Raw genomic sequence first — 21619 nt, forward strand, 5'->3', positions numbered from 1 at the left:
GTTTCTAGGTTTGGCCAGAGTTCTCCATTGTACAAGGTCGGAACCTTAACGATTTATCAAAGAACTCAGGCTCACCGTGTGAGTTGCGTTTAAAGAAGGCTCTGTAATTCGTATCCACCTGGGTTGTCTTTTATCAAATTTTCAGTATTTTTTTTGTGTATGCTCTAGGTTTTTAACGCGATTCAACGATTTGTCAGCATTTTCAATAATATCTACGTGCTCTGTGTTCAAATCCTCTGTAACTATGATTGAAATTATCAAGATATAGTCAGAACGGGAAGGGGGTTTCCGTCTACATGATCAGCAATTAATCACAGCAAGCATTCTAGTTAACTGACAGTCCAGATCAGCCTTTTAAATTTTGTTCTGTCGGAAATCATTAGAGTCCACTGCTATGCCTAGCTCACAGACCTCCACATTTCAATTAACTTAAATTTTTGGTTTCTCCTTAGCGCGGTCATCGACGGGTGAGTCGCAGCATCCCTTCTCGGTTTTTTCCTTTAGCTAGGTGAAATCATTTCGTGTGCCAAGTGTGAATCATTCTTTCTCTCTTATCAGATTTCAATTGCCAGATTTTTCTCTGCTACTTGCCCCCTTTCCACAAGCATGCCTAATACTCTTACGTGTAGCGTATTGTCTCTGCATCATCCTTAATCTCTAAACGCATGTTTAGTTTGCTGTTTCACAGTTATTCCTGATTCACGCATGTAATTGTTGTCACGGTTCATGTTAGGATATATTTATTCATCATTTCTTGCATTACTTTGTAGGAAAAAGTAACGAGTCCTACACTCTCTCATAAAGCTAGCGCTGGCACATCAGCTACTCAAGTGCGAGATTCACTTCCGGGTGCCCTCAAGCCTCAGCAGTCGCTACAAGGTGCCCTCAAGGCAGTAGATTTGACCGCTGAAAGTTCTAGTGTTTTGGGAAACTTGAGACGAGGTGGAGCTCTGCGAAAAATCAGCACTTCGAGTAATGCATCTCGCACTTCCACAAGCAGCCAGAACAGCAAGTGCGTTGGTGAGGTGCATGGGCAACGTCAAAGCTTAGATACTGACCATGACTCGGGCCGTTACAGCATGTATGACACTCAGAGCCAATCTAGTGGTTCCTCCTCGCATCAACCTAGTCCCGCTACAGTCTCACTACTAACTCCCTTAGGGGGGCATGCATCCCCACCCACATCGACAACTAAATATACCTCTAGGATTCATGGTTAGTATTGAAGAGGTGCATGAATTACTAACTTGTTTTGATAAGTTCAAAACAAATGCATGTGCTTTCATAGTGCATGTCATAAACGTAGGTGCTTTCCTTAATTCATACTATTCTGGTTGCTTTGGTTCTGGTAGTTGGCAGGAGACAGTTGCAGTTCCATCACGATTATCACTGTCACTCATTTTAGTACCAGGCAACAGTGGACAGCTGATCAAAGGTGCGAGTCTTCCAGATTACCCATTGGCAGCACAGATGGCTTACCTATCTCGGCAGCAAACTGGAGGCCTGGGCACCAGCGGTCACACAGCTGTGGCCGGCCTGGCCAGGCACCCTTCCCACCCAGCTGATGAGTACAGCTCAGGCAGGGAAGGAAATGCTCACACAACAGACGGTAAGTTGGAAGTAGGTGTGATTAACTTTTCACTGTTGCAGTCTTTGTCTCTACTTTTGAAATGAATAACCGTTTTGTAGATATCGAGGAGGTGATATCAGCAGTGTGACGGCTGTTCTTCTCCAGACACAAACTACCCAATGCGCTACTCAACCAGTTTAGCTGCAAATGGCATAATCAAACCCTTTGAGATGTCTTCCTCTCTAAGGATGGAGGACTAACTTGTAGCGCATGGCCTTCTTGCCACGTGTGACGCTTTCCAAGTTTTTAATTATTTTTATAACATGTGCACTTATTAGTTATTAATATTGTAGCCAAGAGCATAGAATACTCTTAATCTCTACTATTGACTGTTCATGGTGACTTTTAACATGATGGTACAGCATCAGGGTATACTACTAGCTGTCACCTCTATTGTATAAACTTGCGTGAAGCCACAACTCTCACTTATGTAATTGTTGGGATTACATAAAACAGCTGTGAATTATATGAAAAGCTATATATTTCTTATAAATATTTTGTATACGTTCTCTGTACATAATTTTAAACTAGGAAGTATATGGATGTTAATAGAATGATTGTACCTGTACTTACGCACATAACCAACGGACAAATTAAGTCTGGGTTTCTGCTGCATATAGCATATTTATTGTGAATTTAAATAAATACTTACGTTAAAGAGATGCTGTCAAATGTCTGAAACTGGAGCTAATGCCTCCCAAGATCTCAACACATCTCTTTGGCATTAAACGTAGAGAATAGCAAAATGTGTCATCACCTTCGGTCAGTGAGGTAAGCACCAAGTGCAAATGATGTGGGAAATATCACACAAAATAAAAAAAAGTGAATAAAATCCATTAGAATGAATTCTAGAAATAGTAATTAGTTGATTGTCATGATTGATTTAGGGAGAGCCAGGTGTACTAGGAGGCAGTCAATGACCTTCTTACTGTATACCCGTAGAGTTAGCCTGTTAGTTAGTTTCTGGTTGATGTGCATTAATAGATAAGAAAGCGTAACTCCACATCATTTGGAGTTTTAGAAAAGCATGCTTTGCCTTCTCTTGCCACCTAAAAGGGAAAGAAAGTGATTGTCCTGAGGAATATGTAGATAAACCTCCAGAACGCAAACAGTGAAAATAGATCAGTACAACATGCCATGCAATCAATCTTACCATGAGAAATACCAGATGAACGGAGTCCAGGATCTTTTTCCAGCCGTACTCCCGCCAGATTGAATATGCTCTCCGCTGTGAATGGACAATTGAACAATTTACATACATTTATAAGTGTATGAAAATGAGTGTGATACATAATTATTTATACCACAATTTCAGGGTAGGTAGATTATGAGGTGTACTCACTTGGAGAAAGAAGTGTAGCATGAGATCCTAGACTGCTGAAGTAGGGGTGCAGCATTGCGGGCTGGGCCACAATTCGTTTGTCTTTGTTGTATATAAGTAGCTTGCTAAATAAGTCTGCAGCATCCGTATCAAACCTGTTAAACAGTGTCAGACATGTTAGCAAAATAAACGTGGCAACTAACAGGCAGCTAAGTTGAGAGGAAAGGAGGCTGACTGACCTGGGAGCGATAGCCACCGTTGGCTCTGGTCTGTATGTCGGATATTCATATGGTTTAAACTCTGGGTTGCTAGTAACCCCTGGCATTGTTTGTTCATTAGGAGTACCTAATGTCTGAAAGCAAGATAACTAATAGTTGACATCATATCACAAAAATAGATCAGCGTGGGTACCCGAAGTAAAAACAGAGAAAAACCTGATGGTGAATTGTCTAATCATTGCAAGTGGTTCAGTATATAGAAGAACTAGAAAGAGCCCGACTGTGAAAAATAAGAACCCATGGTATAGAGCATCATTGCGCATCAAACTTTAAGCTACTTCAGTGGTTGTCAAACCTTGAATATGAGGTGAAGCTCATCTTCAATGGTTGAGCCAGGAAACAGGGGACTGCCGCTTGCCATCTCATAGAAGATGCATCCGACGCCCCTATAAATGTGAAATGATATGCTAGAGCTTTTCTATTTGTGCATTTAATCAGAGAACTCTTTCAAATGAACCAATCAATATTCATAACAGAAATTACTTATGTTGTAGAGAGCATAACTCCACAGCTAGCTTACCACATATCGATTTGAGAAGAGTAGTCTGTGAGGCCAAGCAAGACCTCTGGAGGCCGATACCAGAGAGTGACCACTTCATTAGAGTATGTCTTGGTTGGTATAGACTTTGCCCTTGCAAGCCCTGTGCAATTAGAATCTCATTTATGTTTACCAACTCGGTCATTTTGATCAACTCAAGAACACATCTCTATCAACTCATAACTCTATCTTTATCGATTCACAAACTTATCTCTACTGAATCACAAGCTCATCTCTTATAAGGGATTGGATTGCTTCGAAAATACCAAATCCAAAGTGACAATGCCTAGGATTCTATTTGTTGCTGAAATGTCATAGTGTCATGCAAGTAATAGAAGAGAATGCGGCAGTCTTTAGTCAAGGTCTAACTGTGAAAGTATGATGTGATCAAAGAGATGAACAGTGACCGTACAGAGTTATCACAGTATCGTTAATAACCCAAAGCATCACAATTATATAAAAATGGCTCAAATAACAGAAATGTAGATGTGTAGAAGCTTACAGCCAACCAGCTGCAGTCATGGTCAATTTGGTTCACTAGAGTCAGTGATAAAAGAGTTAATCAACTCGCCAAAGTCAGTCATAAGAGAGTTAACTAACTCACAAGAATCAGTCATAAGAGAGTTAATTAACTCACTAGAGTCAATCATAAGAGAGTTAATCAGCTCATCAGAGTCAGTCACAAGAGAGTTAACCAGCTCATCAGAGTCAGTCATAAGAGAGTTAACAAGCTCATCAGAATCAGTCATAAGAGAGTTAACTAACTCACTGGAGTCAGTCATAAGAGAGTTAATTAACTCACTAGATTCAGTCAAAAGAGAGTTAACCAGCTCATCAGAATCAGTCATAGAAGAGTTAACTAACTCACTGGAGTCAGTCATAAGAGAGTTAACTAACTCACTAGAGTCAGTCATAAGAGAGTTAACCAGCTCATCAAAGTCAGTCATAAAAGAGTTAACTAACTCACCAAAGTCAGCAAGCTTCAGTTCCCCTTTTTCATTAATGAGTAGGTTTTGGGGCTTCAAATCTCTGTGTAAGACACGCCTCTTGTGGCAGAACGCCAGTCCTCTAAGAAGTTGGAAAAGGAAAATCTACAAAGGCATTAATTTTGCAAGATTTATTAAGAGTTGTACTAAATATGAGATATATTAAAAGTTGTACTCTGTATGAAATATATTAAGAGTTGTACTAAATATGAGATATATTAAGAGTTGTACTCTGTATGAGATATATTAAGAGTTGTACTATACATGAGATATATTAAGAGTTGTATTACATATGAGATATATTAAGCGCTGCTCAAGTCACACTGCTGACAGACCGCATGAAGGATTGATCCTACCTTGACATTGCCCATACTCATAATGTTTCCACAGTCATCCATGTACTGTTTCAAATCTTTTTCCTATAAAATTAGAATTTAAACCTGTACCCGCGCCTTATAGAAACAGAATAATGCATGGATAGATCAATGAAAGAAACGGACATAAACACAGAGATTTACTGGTATATGTGTAATAACACTTACTAAGTATTCAAATACAAGGGTGAGTGATCTATCTGTGTGTATAATGTCATGTAGAGTCACAATATTGTTATGTTTGAGGTCTCGAAGCAGCGAAACCTCTCGTATGGCTGTGCACGGTGCTCCTTCTTCATGCTCGAGACGAATCTCTTTTAGTGCTACCAGGTCATCCGTCAGCCGGCTCTTACCTTTATACACAGTAGCATAGGTGCCCTCCCCTAACTTGTCTAGCTTTGTGTAGGATTCTACTTTACCAAATCCTATCTCAGACTACAAAAGAGATGTCAACCCCATCGTTCCATTATAACAAAACACTTAAGATCAGACCTCTTAACACGCTCAATCCATCCCAATACCTGACTCGACTCACCAGAGATGCTCGACGCTGCCGTATGCTCAGTGGTTCATTGATTTTGGGTGCATGCTTGGCTACAAAGCTTTGTGGCAGCCGGAGGTCAGCAGGCAAAGAGAGTCTTTTACTCAAATCATGCTGCAATATATAAAATATGAAATAACTAACACAAAAGAAAGAGATTAGGCTCAGTCAGAGGAGTAAGAAAAGTTAAAATAAGAAAACATAACAGGGCCCACTATATTCTCTGCCAGGTAACTCCTATCTGTAGATACGACTAACCAAAGACCTCCACAGGCTCCATTCAAAAAGCTGGTGAGCATTGCCAAAGTTGCCGGGGTTTCAGATGAATAATATTGTCCTGACTTGAAGAGAGGAAAGCAACAAGCACATATGCAGTAGCCTATATTGGAGTTCTGCAATTCACAGTGGATCCTATAAATTCTTAGTACACGACTAAATGGATTGATTTTCTACAGAAATGTAGAACCTTTTAAGAAAGTCTTTAAGAATGCAAGACAGAGTATAAAATGATCCAAAGTGTAACAGTTGAACAAACATGTGGTTTCTTGCGCATTAACAGGCGTCTCTTAAATGTCACCTTTATATGGCCATGACTGCAGTGAGAATTGATTCAGTGTAATTTGGAGATTAAATAAGTCTACATGTTACATAATAGAGCATATTCGCACGCTTCAGGTGTCCATAGTATCATCTTAACTTTATAGTATGATCTCTGGTGGTTTGGTGTAGACTATATAAAAGAACATTAAAATACAGCCCCATTACCATGGAACTGAGGCTGATAGCAAAATGGATGAACAGGATAACTGAGCTCTAAAGATGTCACAATGAAAAGAACATTTGAATGTCTGCTAAACTGCAGAGAGCTACATACACAATGCATAAGAAACAAGGAGATAGTAGATCGCTAGTCTTAGACATGGGATTTGACTGAGAAACCTTGGGTAACAGTTTACCTATATGAGGTATCTGGGGGTATGTTAGAAGTTTCATGGAAAAATTGGATAGAGTTCTGGCCGAGCTTGTAGAGTGGTTCAGCGGGCCCAATCCAATTCAGTTTAAACCATTGAAAATGGGAGAGATTGTCCAAGGAATCTGGTAATACCAGTTCAGAAGGCAAAGATTACAACTATCAACAACAATTATTTTTATTCTGCAACTGGTCCGACTGAATAAACTGGTACGACCGAATAAACGGGTCTGACTGAGTAAACTGTAAATGAAATAAACTGATCCGACGAAATAAACTGGTCTAATTGAATAAACTGATCCAAATGAATAAACTGTTCCGACTGAATAAACTGGTCCGACTGAATAAGCTGGTCCGACTGAATAAACTGGTGCGACTGAATAAACCGGGCCGACTGAATAAACTGGTCTGACTGAATAAACTGGCCAGAAGAAATTGTATTTCCGATACCTCGATAACTCCAAACAGCCTTATTTATTCCTTTGTGACTTCCAGTATGTGCATATCATTGAATGTATCTATCCGTTTCTCATTGGCTGGCTGCTTATAGCATGCATATTGATCAACTTTGCAATTTTTAGGTGGCAAAAGTTTATATCTTATTTAAAATAACAGATGGTCTATCAATTAAACTAAAATTGGACACGATTCTCTTAATCAGTCTGGGCTTCTCAACTGTTAAAACATGAAGATTCTTGTTTCATCGCCACCTCTAGTCCCCTTTAGTCGTCTTTAGTTCTTGCCGACATCATGGAGTCTAATTTTGATTACTAGGTTCTCACATTTGTTTCTCTTTCATTATTTCTCATAAGCATTTTTGGCAAAGGGAATGCCTTCTGATGGTTTCACCAAATCAGCCCTTAGAATATCATTCAACTTACCGTAAAGACTAGGCCGAAATAGTAGGCAAAACTTGTAGGTATACAGTAAGAATTATTCATTACATGCCACTCTTCATCCACCTGATACTTTCCACACACACAATTTTAAACATATCAGTTTCGCCTGTCACTAGCATGGTAAAGACTGCCCCGATCAGTAACAGTGTGATGAGTATCCTAACACCTGGGAGCATGGATTGTGACTGGCAATAACATTGGAAGCGAAGGCAGCAGACAAGCATTGACACCAAGACTCCCTCAGACTGTGTCGACTCTGGCTATAGCGGCCTTTTCAGGGCCGCAATCAGATAACAAAATCCCTTTGTTCATACTCGCTACACAATAGAATACATCTGGCCTCTATTACAATAGCAAATAAAGAACAGGAGAGTAGAAGGTTTAGCAAGACAATTTACGCAGTGTTACCTTCATCATGTTTTAATTGATGCCAAACCAATTATAGATTTGTATCCCAAGATCTGTACATTGTGTGATGGGCTGTATACACGGGATATATACTCGTATTTATATATATAAATTTCAGTGTTTGTTTTTTGTTAAACCATGTGACCAGTTATAGCAATGAAAAAACCGCACAGCACTAGAGTTGATCACGGGACCTTCCAATTTAGAGGCCGCAAACTTAACTCTTAAGCTACACAGTAGTAATAACATTGATTAACATTGGGCTTAATAACAGCACTGTCAACAGTTACACGTATTGATTGTAAGCTGGCCTAAAACGCAAGTATTGTTTTAGTAAAGATTATAGCAAGGATCTAGATAGCTTTCCAGGTAAGTTACTCAAATTCATTAGGTAATTATTCTATTACTCGTGCAACGCCGGGCATTCAGTAGTATATAAAATAGCGAAAAAATAGCGAAAAATCACCTTCGCACTGGATTTGAACCAGCGACATACAAATTGAAAGTCTACTAATAACGCATAACCACAAAACATATCATTTTCACGTTTGCACACACTAAATTATTAATATATACAGTGCATCAGCGGGTTACGATGACCTTATTATAATAAAAAAATTTCGCCTTACGACATGGAACACGATATTTTTCGTCATCGCCATGCGAGAACGAAATTGTCAACAACGCTCGCTTGTTCTCTATCTCAGTTCAGCATTGTTATTCATAATAATTGTTATTTATAATAAGTTAGAATAAAAATAAAACAAAAAACAGACAGTGATACAATTTTATCCTATGACAAAGTTGAAGTTTAGATTAGTAAAAAACACACGAAAACTCCGCTTCAAGTATGTGTTTAGTAAGTTAAATTCATGTAAGTTAAATTCAACGTTTATTTTATATGTCTGTCTCAAAGGTTAGAACCCCCTACAGTACATGCTGCACATAGTACATTGTAACGTTACAGTGTATTGCAGATCATAACCACTAGATACACTAAATACGCTAAAGTTACTGTAAGTAACTATAGTTACTAAGGTTAACATATTATTTTGTTGCTAATTTTTAATATGTACAATACATATAAAATATTGATGATTTTCATCAAGGGGTGTTTGCATTAAATAATTACTATGGGTTTCTGTACCCCTCTATACCACATTTTCCCCTTACAATGCCAAAACTGGAACAAATTAAAATCGTATGGAGAGGGTCAACACGTGTATTAATTAATATTACCTTTAGAACTTTTTTTTAATTTTTTTAAAAGCTAAATTAAACTTTAAATTTAGGAATTGCCTTTACATTTTCTTTTCATTTAGTTAGACAAAGTATCAGACAAAAAAGTCCAATATTCCATTTTTACGTTTGCACCAGTATCGAGAGGTATCAGTTTCGTCTGTCAAAACATCAAATCTTCGAGCTTCTGCTGCAACAGTAACCTTTCTTTATATGGACACTTCCATATACGCAATGTTTATTTTTTCTCTTAAGTTATTTGAGCTTCACAAAAACACTTTTCCGATTATATGAAGTTTAAAGGTTACAATGGTGAATGTTGTGTACGTTATATATAGTATACATTAGTTTGATTCAGTGTTGGCATCATAATGCGAGAATATTGTATAGAGTGTTATAGAAACCCGTACTAATTATCTAAGGCAATAACCTCCTGGTAAAAATCATCATCATTAAAAATAGTAACAAAACAATATGTTAACCTTAGTAATTATAGTTACCTACAATAACTTCAGTGCATTTTGTGATTGTGATCTGGAAGAAAATGTAACATTACAAGGTGCTATGTACACAGTTCTTACCTTCGAGACAGACGTGTAACATAAATGCTGAATCTAACTTCAATGAATTTAGCTGACCAAAGACATACTTTCAAGTTTTATTATGTATTTTATTAAACTTCAAACATTGAACTAAAATTTTATCACTTATCTGTTTGCGAATGCGTTTTTACCATAATGGATGACGCTGAACTGAGATACAATCGCCAAATTTTAAATTTCGAGAGAAATTATTGTTGATATCGTAGGGCGGATAACAAATTTCTCCTAGTATGGCGAGGACTAAAAAGCATCATAAGTTTTAGTCAGGCAAAAAACATTTCATAACAGGGACATCATAACTCGTGAGCGCAATGTATCAATTAATAAGTCATTTAGTGTGTGCAATCGAGAAAAGGGAATACGGTATATGATAAGATCGATAGAAATCTAAGGACTGCGTAGCTCAATTGTTAAATACGTGGTCAAAAACTTGTGGTCACAATCTCCGTGAGTTCAAATCCAGCACGAAGCGAGTTTTTCATTCCAAGAGTTTAATAGCTATAGCGGAACACACAGATTCACAGAATCAAAGACGACAAAACACAAACTTTGAGATCAATATATATATATATATATATAAATAAAACAGATTATAACTTTAGATAAAACACTTGATTATTATTAGTTTCATGCTTGAGCAATCTTCAGTAATCTGAAGCTAATAGTAATCAAGTGTTTTATCTAAAGTTATTGTCTGTTTTATCGATTTTAACTTGCTCTGATTTTATCCATTGAGCACTCTGCTCGGATTTTACGCTTTTACTCATATGTATATATATATATATATATAATATATATAAAGCTCGGTATTCCAAAAAGAATTGAGGACTTTCTTATAAACTATTGTCTAGGCTCTAGAGAGTCTAGATGGTGAACATTTTCTATCAATGTACTAATGCCAATCATAATGGAATACAGAGCTGGCACAACCTTTGCTGGCGCAACCTTTGCTGGCACAACCTTTGCTGCCAGCTGATCCAGTGCAGCACATGAATGGTGTGATGATAACCGCCGATGGAATCACTGCATAGAAATGCGATAGGCTTTCAACAACAAAAGATATACAATAATTAGTTGGTGGTAAATGCTTATAACTGATCATAAATATGTTTTATCTGTCTGAGTAGTTAAGATCACATTGAGTAGTATATACTCTACGATGATCTGCAAGAGCTATAACTATTTGTATACTCTATGGTGATCTGCAAGGGCTATAACTATTTGTATACTCCATGGTGATCTGCAAGGGCTATAACTATTGGTATACTCTATGGTGATCTGCAAGGGCTATAACTATTTGTATACTCCATGGTGATCTGCAAGGGCTATAACTATTTGTATACTCTATGGTGATCTGCAAGGGCTATAACTATTGGTATACTCTATGGTGATCTGCAAGGGCTATAACTATTGGTATACTCTATGGTGATCTGCAAGGGCTATAACTATTTCAGGGCTGTATTGTTCATTTTTAGGGTGCCTCTGCCAATATCTTGAGTAGCCCCGTAGGCGACTTGTGAGGGCTGTAGGCCCGAGCGGCTGGCGGGGTGGGTTCGAGAGGTGTGCAACGCCCTCCCGAATATCGAACAAATTTTACAGAACACACACAAAAAATCCTATTTGAGAGCAGTTTTAATTGTATTATAGCAACTTATACAAGCAAGGATAATACTAAAAAGATTTCTCAAAAATCCTCAAGATTGCTGTGTATCACGTTCCGTACGAATTATTGAATACATGTCATGTAGTATGTAAACTTGTGCCAGGGGTAAAAAAGCAAAATATTATGATTATTGATTAAGATTTGATAATAAACTCTAGACAGTGAATCTATAAATAAAAGACTAAAGATTATTTAAAATTGAATATTAGAATGTTTGTAATTCTGCTGAGAAAAAATAATGGTAGAACAATGAAACTAACTTAAGCTATCTAGATCTATAACAAGAGCACCAGTCACTGAGTGACTCAAAGTTCAATGTGATATCAGAGTTCTTTCCTAAAGATTATTTAAATTTGAAGATGGTTGATTTTGAATTTAACAAAGTTAGAGATTCTTCTCACGCCTTGGGCGATCAGGTGTGGTGCTGATGATACTACCCTAACCCATGGATAAACAGGTTCAACGAGTGAGCGTAAAATAAAAACTATGCAATAAATATTTCCATGCAAATATAGATAATAGCATAGCTCACTAAACAAACAAATTATAGACATATAATACGTGACTAGAGCTTGTCAAGCAGATATTTAAAAAAAACACAAAATTACGAAAAGTTTAAATCAGCTGTTACGTGTATACAGCCTCAGAAAATCCTGAATTGATTTCTTTGCAATGAAGTAGATGTTTTTACGTAAAGATAGTGTGAAAAAAATTAGCAAGCATACTCGATATATAAGCAATAAGAAGAAAGCTCGCGGTAAATTCATTTTTTTCTTGAAAGTTTCAAGATAGTTCTAAACACGTCTGCTTCGCGCAGCGTCGATATAACAATAATAAAGAATTTCAAATATCATTTGCAAATTGTAATCAGTCCAGTGACTATCCACTATCGTCAGAATATTTCGTAAAACTGCAATAAGTCTAGTAAAGCCAACCAAGAATTACTGTACAGGATCCCGTAATTGGTTTCCCACAACTATCAAAATATTCGTCTTAAGTGGAAGTAAATGTTTTGAAGACCAGAATTTATGGTAGTCGTCAAAATCAAAACTCTTCATCAGTTCAACAGTGTCTAGCACATTTAAACTTAATCGTTATCATTAAACATGTGAATCCAGAACAGACAAAACCGAAACGTCTGTTTTCCGTTCCCTTCTCACCAGTAAAAAAATGGTGTCGAAATGGATTCGCTGGATTTGCAACCACTAGTAATATCCTGAAAACGGGCTCTGCACGATACGTTCGCACCTTTCGTCCGAACATTGTCGACACTAAACAACAAGAAAATCACCGTTTGGTCGTTCTGGGTGCTGGAATTTTGCCTCTGCACAGCAGAAGCTGCCTCATAGAACAATACGGCCCTGAACTATTTGTATACTCTATGGTGATATGCAAGGGCTATAACTATTTGTATGCTCTATGGTGATCCGCAAGGGCTTTAACTATTTGTATACTCGTAGGTGATCTGAAAGGGCTAGAACTATTTGTATACTCTATAGTCATCTGCAAGAGCTATAACTATTTGTATACTCTATGGTCATCTGCAAGGCTACAACTATTTGTATACTCTATGGTGATTCGCAAGGACTATAACTATTTGTATACTCTATGGTGATCTGCAAGGGCTATAACTATTGGTATACTCTATAGTGATCTGCAAGGGCTATAACTATTTGTTAACCATCGGCCAGTCAGTGGGCCAGTCCAGCAGTCTCTTTCACTGTCACAACTGTTCAGGCAAATACACTCATTGTACGATGCGCTTTTCGAATCATCTTTTCGGCTCGTCTTCCCTAGTTGTCTGCCCGGCGCCACTTTTCGACTCATTTTTTTATTCAACTTTTTGACTCATCTTATCGACCTGTCTTACAATTCATCCTATCGACCTGTCTTACAATTCATCTTATCGACCTGTCTTACAATTCATCTTATCGACCTGTCTTACAATTCATCTTATCGACCTGTCTTACAATTCATCTTATCGACCTGTCTTACAATTCATCTTATGACTATGCTTATGGTTCAGTTTGTAACCGGGTTTATATAAGACAGCACTTCACTTATTGAATTTGTATAATTTCAAAGACCCTTCTTACCAATGTCAATGCAACTCATATATAACTAAACGATGAAATAACAAGATTGATTTGCCATAGTAAATCTTAATTGTTAATATCAGGTGGCCATGCTGTTACTTGAGCCAATATTTCAAATCAAACAAGAAAATTATCAAAGTACCGAACACAAGAATCACCCTACATCCCAAATAGGGAATGATTAGATGCCCTCCTGTATCCCTAGCGTGGCACTATCGGCTGAAAGAAAACAGAAGCCTCTGTTCCAACACATTTTATTATTGTGAACTGCAGGTGACAATACTAGAGAAATTGACAAACGAAGAGCTTTATACTGATGACAATACATATAGCAGTCATATACATGATACTCAACTGATGACAATAGATATAACAGTCATATAAATACTCAACTGATGACAATACATATAACAGTCATATAAATACACAGCTGATGACAATACATATAGCAGTCATATACATGATACTCAACTGATGACAATAGATATAACAGTCATATAAATACTCAACTGATGACAATAGATATAACAGTCATATAAATACTCAACTGATGACAATACATATAACAGTCATATAAATACACAACTGATGACAATACATATAGCAGTCATATACATGATACTCAACTGATGACAATAGATATAACAGTCATATAAATACTCAACTGATGACAATACATATAACAGTCATATAAATACACAACTGATGACAATACATATAGCAGTCATATACATGATACTCAACTGATGACAATAGATATAACAGTCATATAAATACTCAACTGATGACAATAGATATAACAGTCATATAAATACTCAACTGATGACAATACATATAACAGTCATATAAATACACAACTGATGACAATACATATAGCAGTCATATACATGATACTCAACTGATGACAATAGATATAACAGTCATATAAATACTCAACTGATGACAATACATATAACAGTCATATAAATACACAACTGATGACAATACATATAGCAGTCATATACATGATACTCAACTGATGACAATAGATATAACAGTCATATAAATACTCTACTGATAACAATACGTATAACAGTCATATAAATACTCAACTGATGACAATACATATAACAGTCATATACATACTCAACTGATGACAACACATATAACAGTCATATACATACTCAACTGATGACAATAGATATAACAGTCATATAAATACTCAACTGATGACAATATATATAACAGTCATATAAATACTCAACTGATGACAATACATATAGTAGTCATATATATATACTCAATTGATGACTAGGCATATTTACATGTATATATACACAAAGATATGTTGTAGTCCAGCTTTGTGTACTAAACATAACTCACGTTGGTCACCCGACGTTTTTTGCGACGTGAAAAAGAGAGCACAGAATGGCGACTGCTGGGCAGCTGCGATGGCAATGCTACGTAGAATTCCGGCTGCATCTTTGAAGCTATTACATTCTGAGAAAGAAACGGTGTAGGAAGACGTTGTTGAGTCGGTGAGGCATGCGCAGAATGGCCTGACGGCTTTCGATGGTCACACATTGTGGCGGCGAGAATGAGAGAGTAGCAAGCCTTGCTATGAGCTAATCATGGGCAATCAGCTAATAGGAACTAGGCGCGAAGTGTTCAGCGCATATGCCTGCAACTGCTGGATAACATATTGATATTAAAAAGTTCCATGCTGAGCCAGTCCTAAGAAAGAGAAAGTGAGTTTACTTCAGAGTAAAACAAAATATGATAGCAGCAGAGCCCTCCAGTGTTGATAGACAAATAACTAATAGCCAGCCATAGAGTCCAACCGACAACTAAAAGCCAACCATAGGGTCCAATGAATAACTAAAAATCAACCATAGGGTCCAACCAACAACTAGGAGCCAACCATAGGGTCCAGCCAACAACTAGAAGGCAACCATAGGGTCCAGCCAATAACTAGAAGCCAACCATAAGGTCCAACTAATAAACTAGGAGCCAACCATAGGATAGGGTTCAACCAATTACTAAAAGCCAACCGTAAGGGCCAACCAATAACTAGAAGCCAACCATAAGGTCCAACCATAGGGTCCAAACACCTGTTGAATATACCCCAACTCGTCTTCCTTGGTCATGTGTCATATAAATTGCCTTGCCCGTCAACTGTCTTCTCACAATCATTATTTCCTCCAGTTGAAAACATTGCATACACAAGGTGGGAGGAAACAATTTCAAAATCAGAGCAGGGGAGTCTTTATAATTAAAAAGTGATGTGGGTTACACTATTAGAGTGTAGCGATACAGCTGCAGTAGTTTGACCTTACTTCTTGTCCAGCTAAAGCAAGAGAAGAGTGTGACACGTTTCAACTCACTTCACTATAAAACTAAATAAGGAGAGGAGTGTGATATGGTTCAACTTACTTCACTATCATACCAAATGAGGAGAGGAGTGTGATATGATTCAACTCACTTCACTATCAAACTAAATAAGGAGAGGAGTGTGATATGGTTCAACTTACTTCACTATCAAACTAAATAAGGAGAGGAGTGTGATATGATTCAACTCACTTCACTATCAAACTAAATAAGGAGAGGAGTGTGATATGGTTCAACTTACTTCATTATCAAACTAAATAAGGAGAGGAGTGTGATATGATTCAACTCACTTCACTATCAAACTAAATGAGGAGAGGAGTGTGATATGGTTCAACTCACTTCACTATCAAACTAAATAAGGAGAGGAGTGTGATACGGTTCAACTCACTTCACTATCAAACTAAATAAGGAGAGGAGTGTAATATGGTTCAACTCACTTCACTATCAAACTAAATAAGGAGAGGAGTGTGATATGGTTCAACTTACTTCACTATCAAACTAAATAAGGAGAGGAGTGTGATATGGTTCAATTCACTTCACTATCAAACTAAATAAGGAAAGGAGTGTGATATGATTCAACTCACTTCACTATCAAACTAAATAAGGAGAGGAGTGTGATATGGTTCAACTCACTTCACTATCAAACTAAATAAGGAGAGGAGTGTGATACGGTTCAACTCACTTCACTATCAAACTAAATAAGGAGAGGAGTGTAATATGGTTCAACTCACTTCACTATCAAACTAAATAAGGAGAGGAGTGTGATATGGTTCAATTCACTTCACTATCAAACTAAATAAGGAAAGGAGTGTGATATGGTTCAACTCACTTCACTATCAAACTAAATAAGGAGAGGAGTGTGATATGGTTCAACTCACTTCACTATCAAACTAAATAAGGAGAGGAGTGTGATATGGTTCAACTTACTTCACTATCAAACTAAATAAGGAGAGGAGTGTAATATGGTTCAACTCACTTCACTATTAAACTAAATAAGGAGAGGAGTGTGATATGGTTCAACTTACTTCACTATCAAACTAAATAAGGAGAGGAGTGTAATATGGTTCAACTCACTTCACTATCAAACTAAATAAGGAGAGGAGTGTGATATGGTTCAACTCATTTCACTATTAAACTAAATAAGGAGAGGAGTGTGATATGGTTCAACTCATTTCACTATTAAACTAAATAAGGAGAGGAGTGTAATATGGTTCAACTCACTTCACTATTAAACTAAATAAGGAGAGGAGTGTGATATGGTTCAATTCACTTCAATATTACACTAAATAAGGAGAGGAGTGTGATATGGTTCAACTCACTTCATTATCAAACTAAATAAGGAGAGGAGTGTGATATGGTTCAACTCACTTCACTACTAAACTAAATAAGGAGAGGAGTGTGATATGGTTCAACTCACTTCATTATCAAACTAAATGAGGAGAGGAGTGTGATATGGTTCAACTCACTTCACTATTAAACTAAAAAAGGAGAGGAGTGTGATATGGTTCAATTCACTTCACTATCAAACTAAATGAGGAGAGGAGTGTGATATGGTTCAACTCACTTCACTATTAAACTAAATAAGGAGAGGAATGTGATATGGTTCAACTCACTTCACTATTAAACTAAATAAGGAGAGGAGTGTGATACGGTTCAACTCACTTCACTATCAAACTAAATAAGGAGAGGAGTGTGATATGGTTCAACTCACTTCACTACTTAACTAAATAAGGAGAGGAGTGTGATATGGTTCAACTCACTTCACTATCAAACTAAATAAGGAGAGGAGTTTGATATGGTTCAACTCACTTCACTATTAAACTAAATGAGGAGAGGAGTGTGATATGGTTCAACTCACTTCACTATTAAACTAAATAAGGAGAGGAGTGTGATATGGTTCAACTCACTTCACTATTAAACTAAATAAGGAGAGGAGTGTGATATGGTTCAACTCACTTCACTATTAAACTAAATGAGGAGAGGAGTGTGATATGGTTCAACTCACTTCACTACTTAACTAAATAAGGAGAGGAGTGTGATATGGTTCAACTTACTTCACTATCAAACTAAATAAGGAGAGGAGTTTGATATGGTTCAACTCACTTCACTATTAAACTAAATGAGGAGAGGAGTGTGATATGGTTCAACTTACTTCACTATCAAACTAAATAAGGAGAGGAGTGTGATATGGTTCAACTCACTTCACTATTAAACTAAATAAGGAGAGGAGTGTGATATGGTTCAACTAACTTCACTATTAAACTAAATAAGGAGAGGAGTGTGATATGGTTCAACTTACTTCACTATCAAACTAAATAAGGAGAGGAGTGTGATATGGTTCAACTCACTTCACTATTAAACTAAATAAGGAGAGGAGTGTGATATGGTTCAACTCACTTCACTATTAAACTAAATAAGGAGAGGAGTGTGATATGGTTCAACTCACTTCAATATTAAACTAAATAAGGAGAGGAGTGTGATATGGTTCAACTCACTTCATTATCAAACTAAATAAGGAGAGGAGTGTGATATGGTTCAACTCACTTCACTATTAAACTAAATAAGGAGAGGAGTGTGATATGGTTCAACTCACTTCACTACTAAACTAAATAAGGAGAGGAGTGTGATATGGTTCAACTCACTTCATTATCAAACTAAATGAGGAGAGGAGTGTGATATGGTTCAACTCACTTCACTATTAAACTAAATAAGGAGAGGAGTGTGATATGGTTCAATTCACTTCACTATCAAACTAAATGAGGAGAGGAGTGTGATATGGTTCAACTCACTTCACTATTAAACTAAATAAGGAGAGGAGTGTGATATGGTTCAACTCACTTCACTATTAAACTAAATAAGGAGAGGAGTGTGATATGGTTCAACTCACTTCAATATTAAACTAAATAAGGAGAGGAGTGTGATATGGTTCAACTCACTTCACTATCAAACTAAATAAGGAGAGGAGTGTGATATGGTTCAACTCACTTCACTATTAAACTAAATAAGGAGAGGAGTTTGATATGGTTCAATTCACTTCACTATCAAACTAAATGATGAGAGGAGTGTGATATGGTTCAACTCACTTTACTATCAAACTAAATAAAGAGAGGAGTGTGATATGGTTCAACTCGCTTCAATATTAAACTAAATAAGGAGAGGAGTGTGATATGGTTCAACTCACTTCACTACCAAACTAAATGAGGAGAGGAGTGTGATATGGTTCAACTCACTTCACTGTAGTTGCGACGCTGCCTGAATCTGATTTGAGAAGGAGAGAGGGAGCTTGGAGAAACTTGAGTCGGCGGTTGAGGAGCTGAGCCGATGCGGTCACGCGGCCTTCCATTGATCTGATGAGGCGGTAGAGAGCTGGCTAGGTCAGTCCTTGGATTCTCATAAAGTACATCTAAAGAGAACAAGTTACAAAATGAGTGCGAAAATGAAACTGATGAGGCAGTGCAATATTGACCACAAGATATCACCTAAGCAAGTAGGAGTACGCAGAGAGCTTCGCCGGTAGTTGTTCTTCAGCAAGGGCCGGCTAAATGGATGCTCGTAGAGAAGGTTGATGTCCATGGTGGAAGGTAGAAGATAAGCCAGCTGTGTGATAGTACCAGAATTTAGGCAACAGAGCAAGGTTTGGTAGACAAGTACGACAGCAGTTGACTGGTAAAACTGAAACGCGCAAACAGAGCCAAAGGGCAGAATATACAGAAGAAAGGCAGATGACAAAAGGTCTAGACAGGAGTGGAGAAAGAAAATAGTTGACATACAAAAACCAATGGCAGCTTTGCAATTCTGCATTGACCAGACACTGGTTTGAGCAGTTGAATACATTAGTGGGAGTATTGTTGACAGGTTTACAGCAGCGAGCATTGTCTTTAAGCATGCGGACACGTTACATTGGCACACCCATGCCCTTTCTCTATCCACTCTTTTGTACAAGTGTGCCTTCAAGGCAGCGTTTAAAAATGAGCATCTACAATTTACTAGTTCATTTAATTAATGAGAATTATCCAATAATGAATCAATGAGGACATCTGATTAGTGAAATGCCATTCGGATAACAACACACAGGCTATTTGGGCTCCCACCCTATCAAACAGCTTGGTTCTTTTATAGGCTATTTAGGGCTGCTACATTTGGGCCCTTCGAGGTAGATACATTACACAATTAGAAAACTCAAATTTCCATTTTCAATATAGCCTGGGTGTAATCATAGCGGGTCGCTAGCAAGTTGTAATTTATCTATGCAAGTAAACAGATGATAAGACAGCCGTGCTCCGACACCTGACGGCTATGTCCACACCTTTCATGTCTCTGCTGACATCCAAAGTGTAGTCTGAGAGACCAGTGTTAATGATGTGTGCAGGCCCATTCTCTGGAATAGCATACTGGGAGAGTCCCTCGTCATAGGTACTGCTTTTTCTCACTGATTTCCTTAACCCGAGTCTCTCTCTCAGCCTCTTCATCCTTTCATGCATAGCGCGAGTTGTCTAGTCATTCCAGAGCTGCTGAGAGAGGTTAGGCGTTCATAGGGCAAGGTGATGTGTCTGTGAGGCCTGTACAGGATAAAGCCAACGTCAGCACTTGAGGGACATGCAGCTGCCTCGACAGGCTGAATACGCAAATCAGCACATTGACCTCTAGGGACTTACACATAGACATCTAGAGACTTACGAATAGACAACATTGCAGTCATGCAAACCAAAACTAGTACAACAGTAAGTCAAGCATACAAGTAGAAGTCATAGTAAGTATATTTAAGTATGTGTAAGTACAAGTAAGTGTATGTAGGTACATGTAGGTACAAGTATATGTAGGTACACGTAGGTATATCTAGGTACAAGCAAGTGCATGTAGGTCAATGTAGGTACGAGTAAATATATGTAGGTACATGTATATGTAGGTACATGTGAATACAAGAGAAGGAGGTGCTATGGCAGAACCAAGGTAGATATTGGTGCTGTCCTCCGCAGGAACCACATTAAACGCTGCCAGAATATTTTATTTAGTTGTGTAGAACTACCAAAATAATACAGATAACTTCTGTTCAATCACGTGTACAAAAAGGTCTTAATAAAAGATTTCCACTTACAAATGCAACGAAACGTAAAGTTGAGCTAGTACGAACCTTAAAGGAAGAACACAAACATTTTTCAAACTACGCTGAATAACGTTTCCATATTTTATATTAAAACACATTTAGGAATTGTCTTCTTCTGTGAGCCCATTATATGATGGTATATTCCAACGGTGCCAGCTATACATCTCTACTTCTGGCTATGCAGTACTTCATAGAGGCTTGCATAGCAATAAGCTGGCTAATGTCATATTTCCAGAGCAGGAAAAAGTTGAAGATTTGCAGGTGCTGCTTTTGTAGGATTGAGAGAAGCATAAAGAGAGGCAATACAATTTAGATAATACTAAATTGCTGATTGCACTTGCGGTATGCTTGTACTTGTATCGCGAGCCAGCCATACACAATAGCCTTACATTTCTTAACATGCAATCTAAAGAAACAGAGCTATAACAATGTATCTATAACTATAGTTGTGGTACGACGTATATTTGTTATCAATACAGTGGAACCTCGGTTCTCGAACACTTCGGCTCTCGAACGCTTCGGTTCTCGACCAAAAAAATTGAGATTGGTTTGTCTCGGATCTCGACCATATATTCGGGTCTCCGCCAAATGGGAACATGCGCA

The 21619-nt window shown here is 37.6% G+C and overlaps 2 protein-coding genes across 3 annotated transcripts in view; one reads left to right on the forward strand and one right to left on the reverse strand.

The window, feature by feature from the left end:
- The window catches only part of LOC137390205 (rap guanine nucleotide exchange factor 6-like), a 66190-nt gene extending 63992 nt beyond the window's left edge, over nucleotides 1–2198 (forward strand). For both annotated transcript variants that reach the window (XM_068076498.1, XM_068076499.1), the window contains 4 exons: nucleotides 453–467; nucleotides 771–1215; nucleotides 1406–1609; nucleotides 1690–2198. In XM_068076498.1, coding sequence (XP_067932599.1) covers nucleotides 453–467; nucleotides 771–1215; nucleotides 1406–1609; nucleotides 1690–1718 — 693 coding nt within the window. In that variant the 3' untranslated portion in view covers nucleotides 1719–2198. The remainder of the gene's footprint in view (nucleotides 1–452; nucleotides 468–770; nucleotides 1216–1405; nucleotides 1610–1689) is intronic.
- A 36-nt stretch (nucleotides 2199–2234) lies between these two features.
- LOC137390206 (cyclin-dependent kinase 18-like) overlaps nucleotides 2235–21619 on the reverse strand; it is a 32213-nt gene continuing 12828 nt past the window's right edge. Inside the window, exons 2-13 of the mRNA XM_068076500.1 lie at nucleotides 20219–20471; nucleotides 19143–19315; nucleotides 5663–5782; nucleotides 5296–5562; nucleotides 5110–5172; nucleotides 4735–4858; nucleotides 3750–3870; nucleotides 3525–3615; nucleotides 3191–3303; nucleotides 2973–3106; nucleotides 2784–2858; nucleotides 2235–2679 (exon numbers count right to left, since the gene is read on the reverse strand). Of these exons, the coding sequence (XP_067932601.1) occupies nucleotides 2648–2679; nucleotides 2784–2858; nucleotides 2973–3106; nucleotides 3191–3303; nucleotides 3525–3615; nucleotides 3750–3870; nucleotides 4735–4858; nucleotides 5110–5172; nucleotides 5296–5562; nucleotides 5663–5782; nucleotides 19143–19315; nucleotides 20219–20393 (1488 nt within the window). The 5' untranslated portion in view covers nucleotides 20394–20471 and the 3' untranslated portion in view covers nucleotides 2235–2647. The remainder of the gene's footprint in view (nucleotides 2680–2783; nucleotides 2859–2972; nucleotides 3107–3190; nucleotides 3304–3524; nucleotides 3616–3749; nucleotides 3871–4734; nucleotides 4859–5109; nucleotides 5173–5295; nucleotides 5563–5662; nucleotides 5783–19142; nucleotides 19316–20218; nucleotides 20472–21619) is intronic.

The sequence above is a fragment of the Watersipora subatra genome, chromosome 3 (genome assembly GCF_963576615.1).
Source record: "Watersipora subatra chromosome 3, tzWatSuba1.1, whole genome shotgun sequence".
NCBI classification, from domain to species: domain Eukaryota; kingdom Metazoa; phylum Bryozoa; class Gymnolaemata; order Cheilostomatida; family Watersiporidae; genus Watersipora; species Watersipora subatra.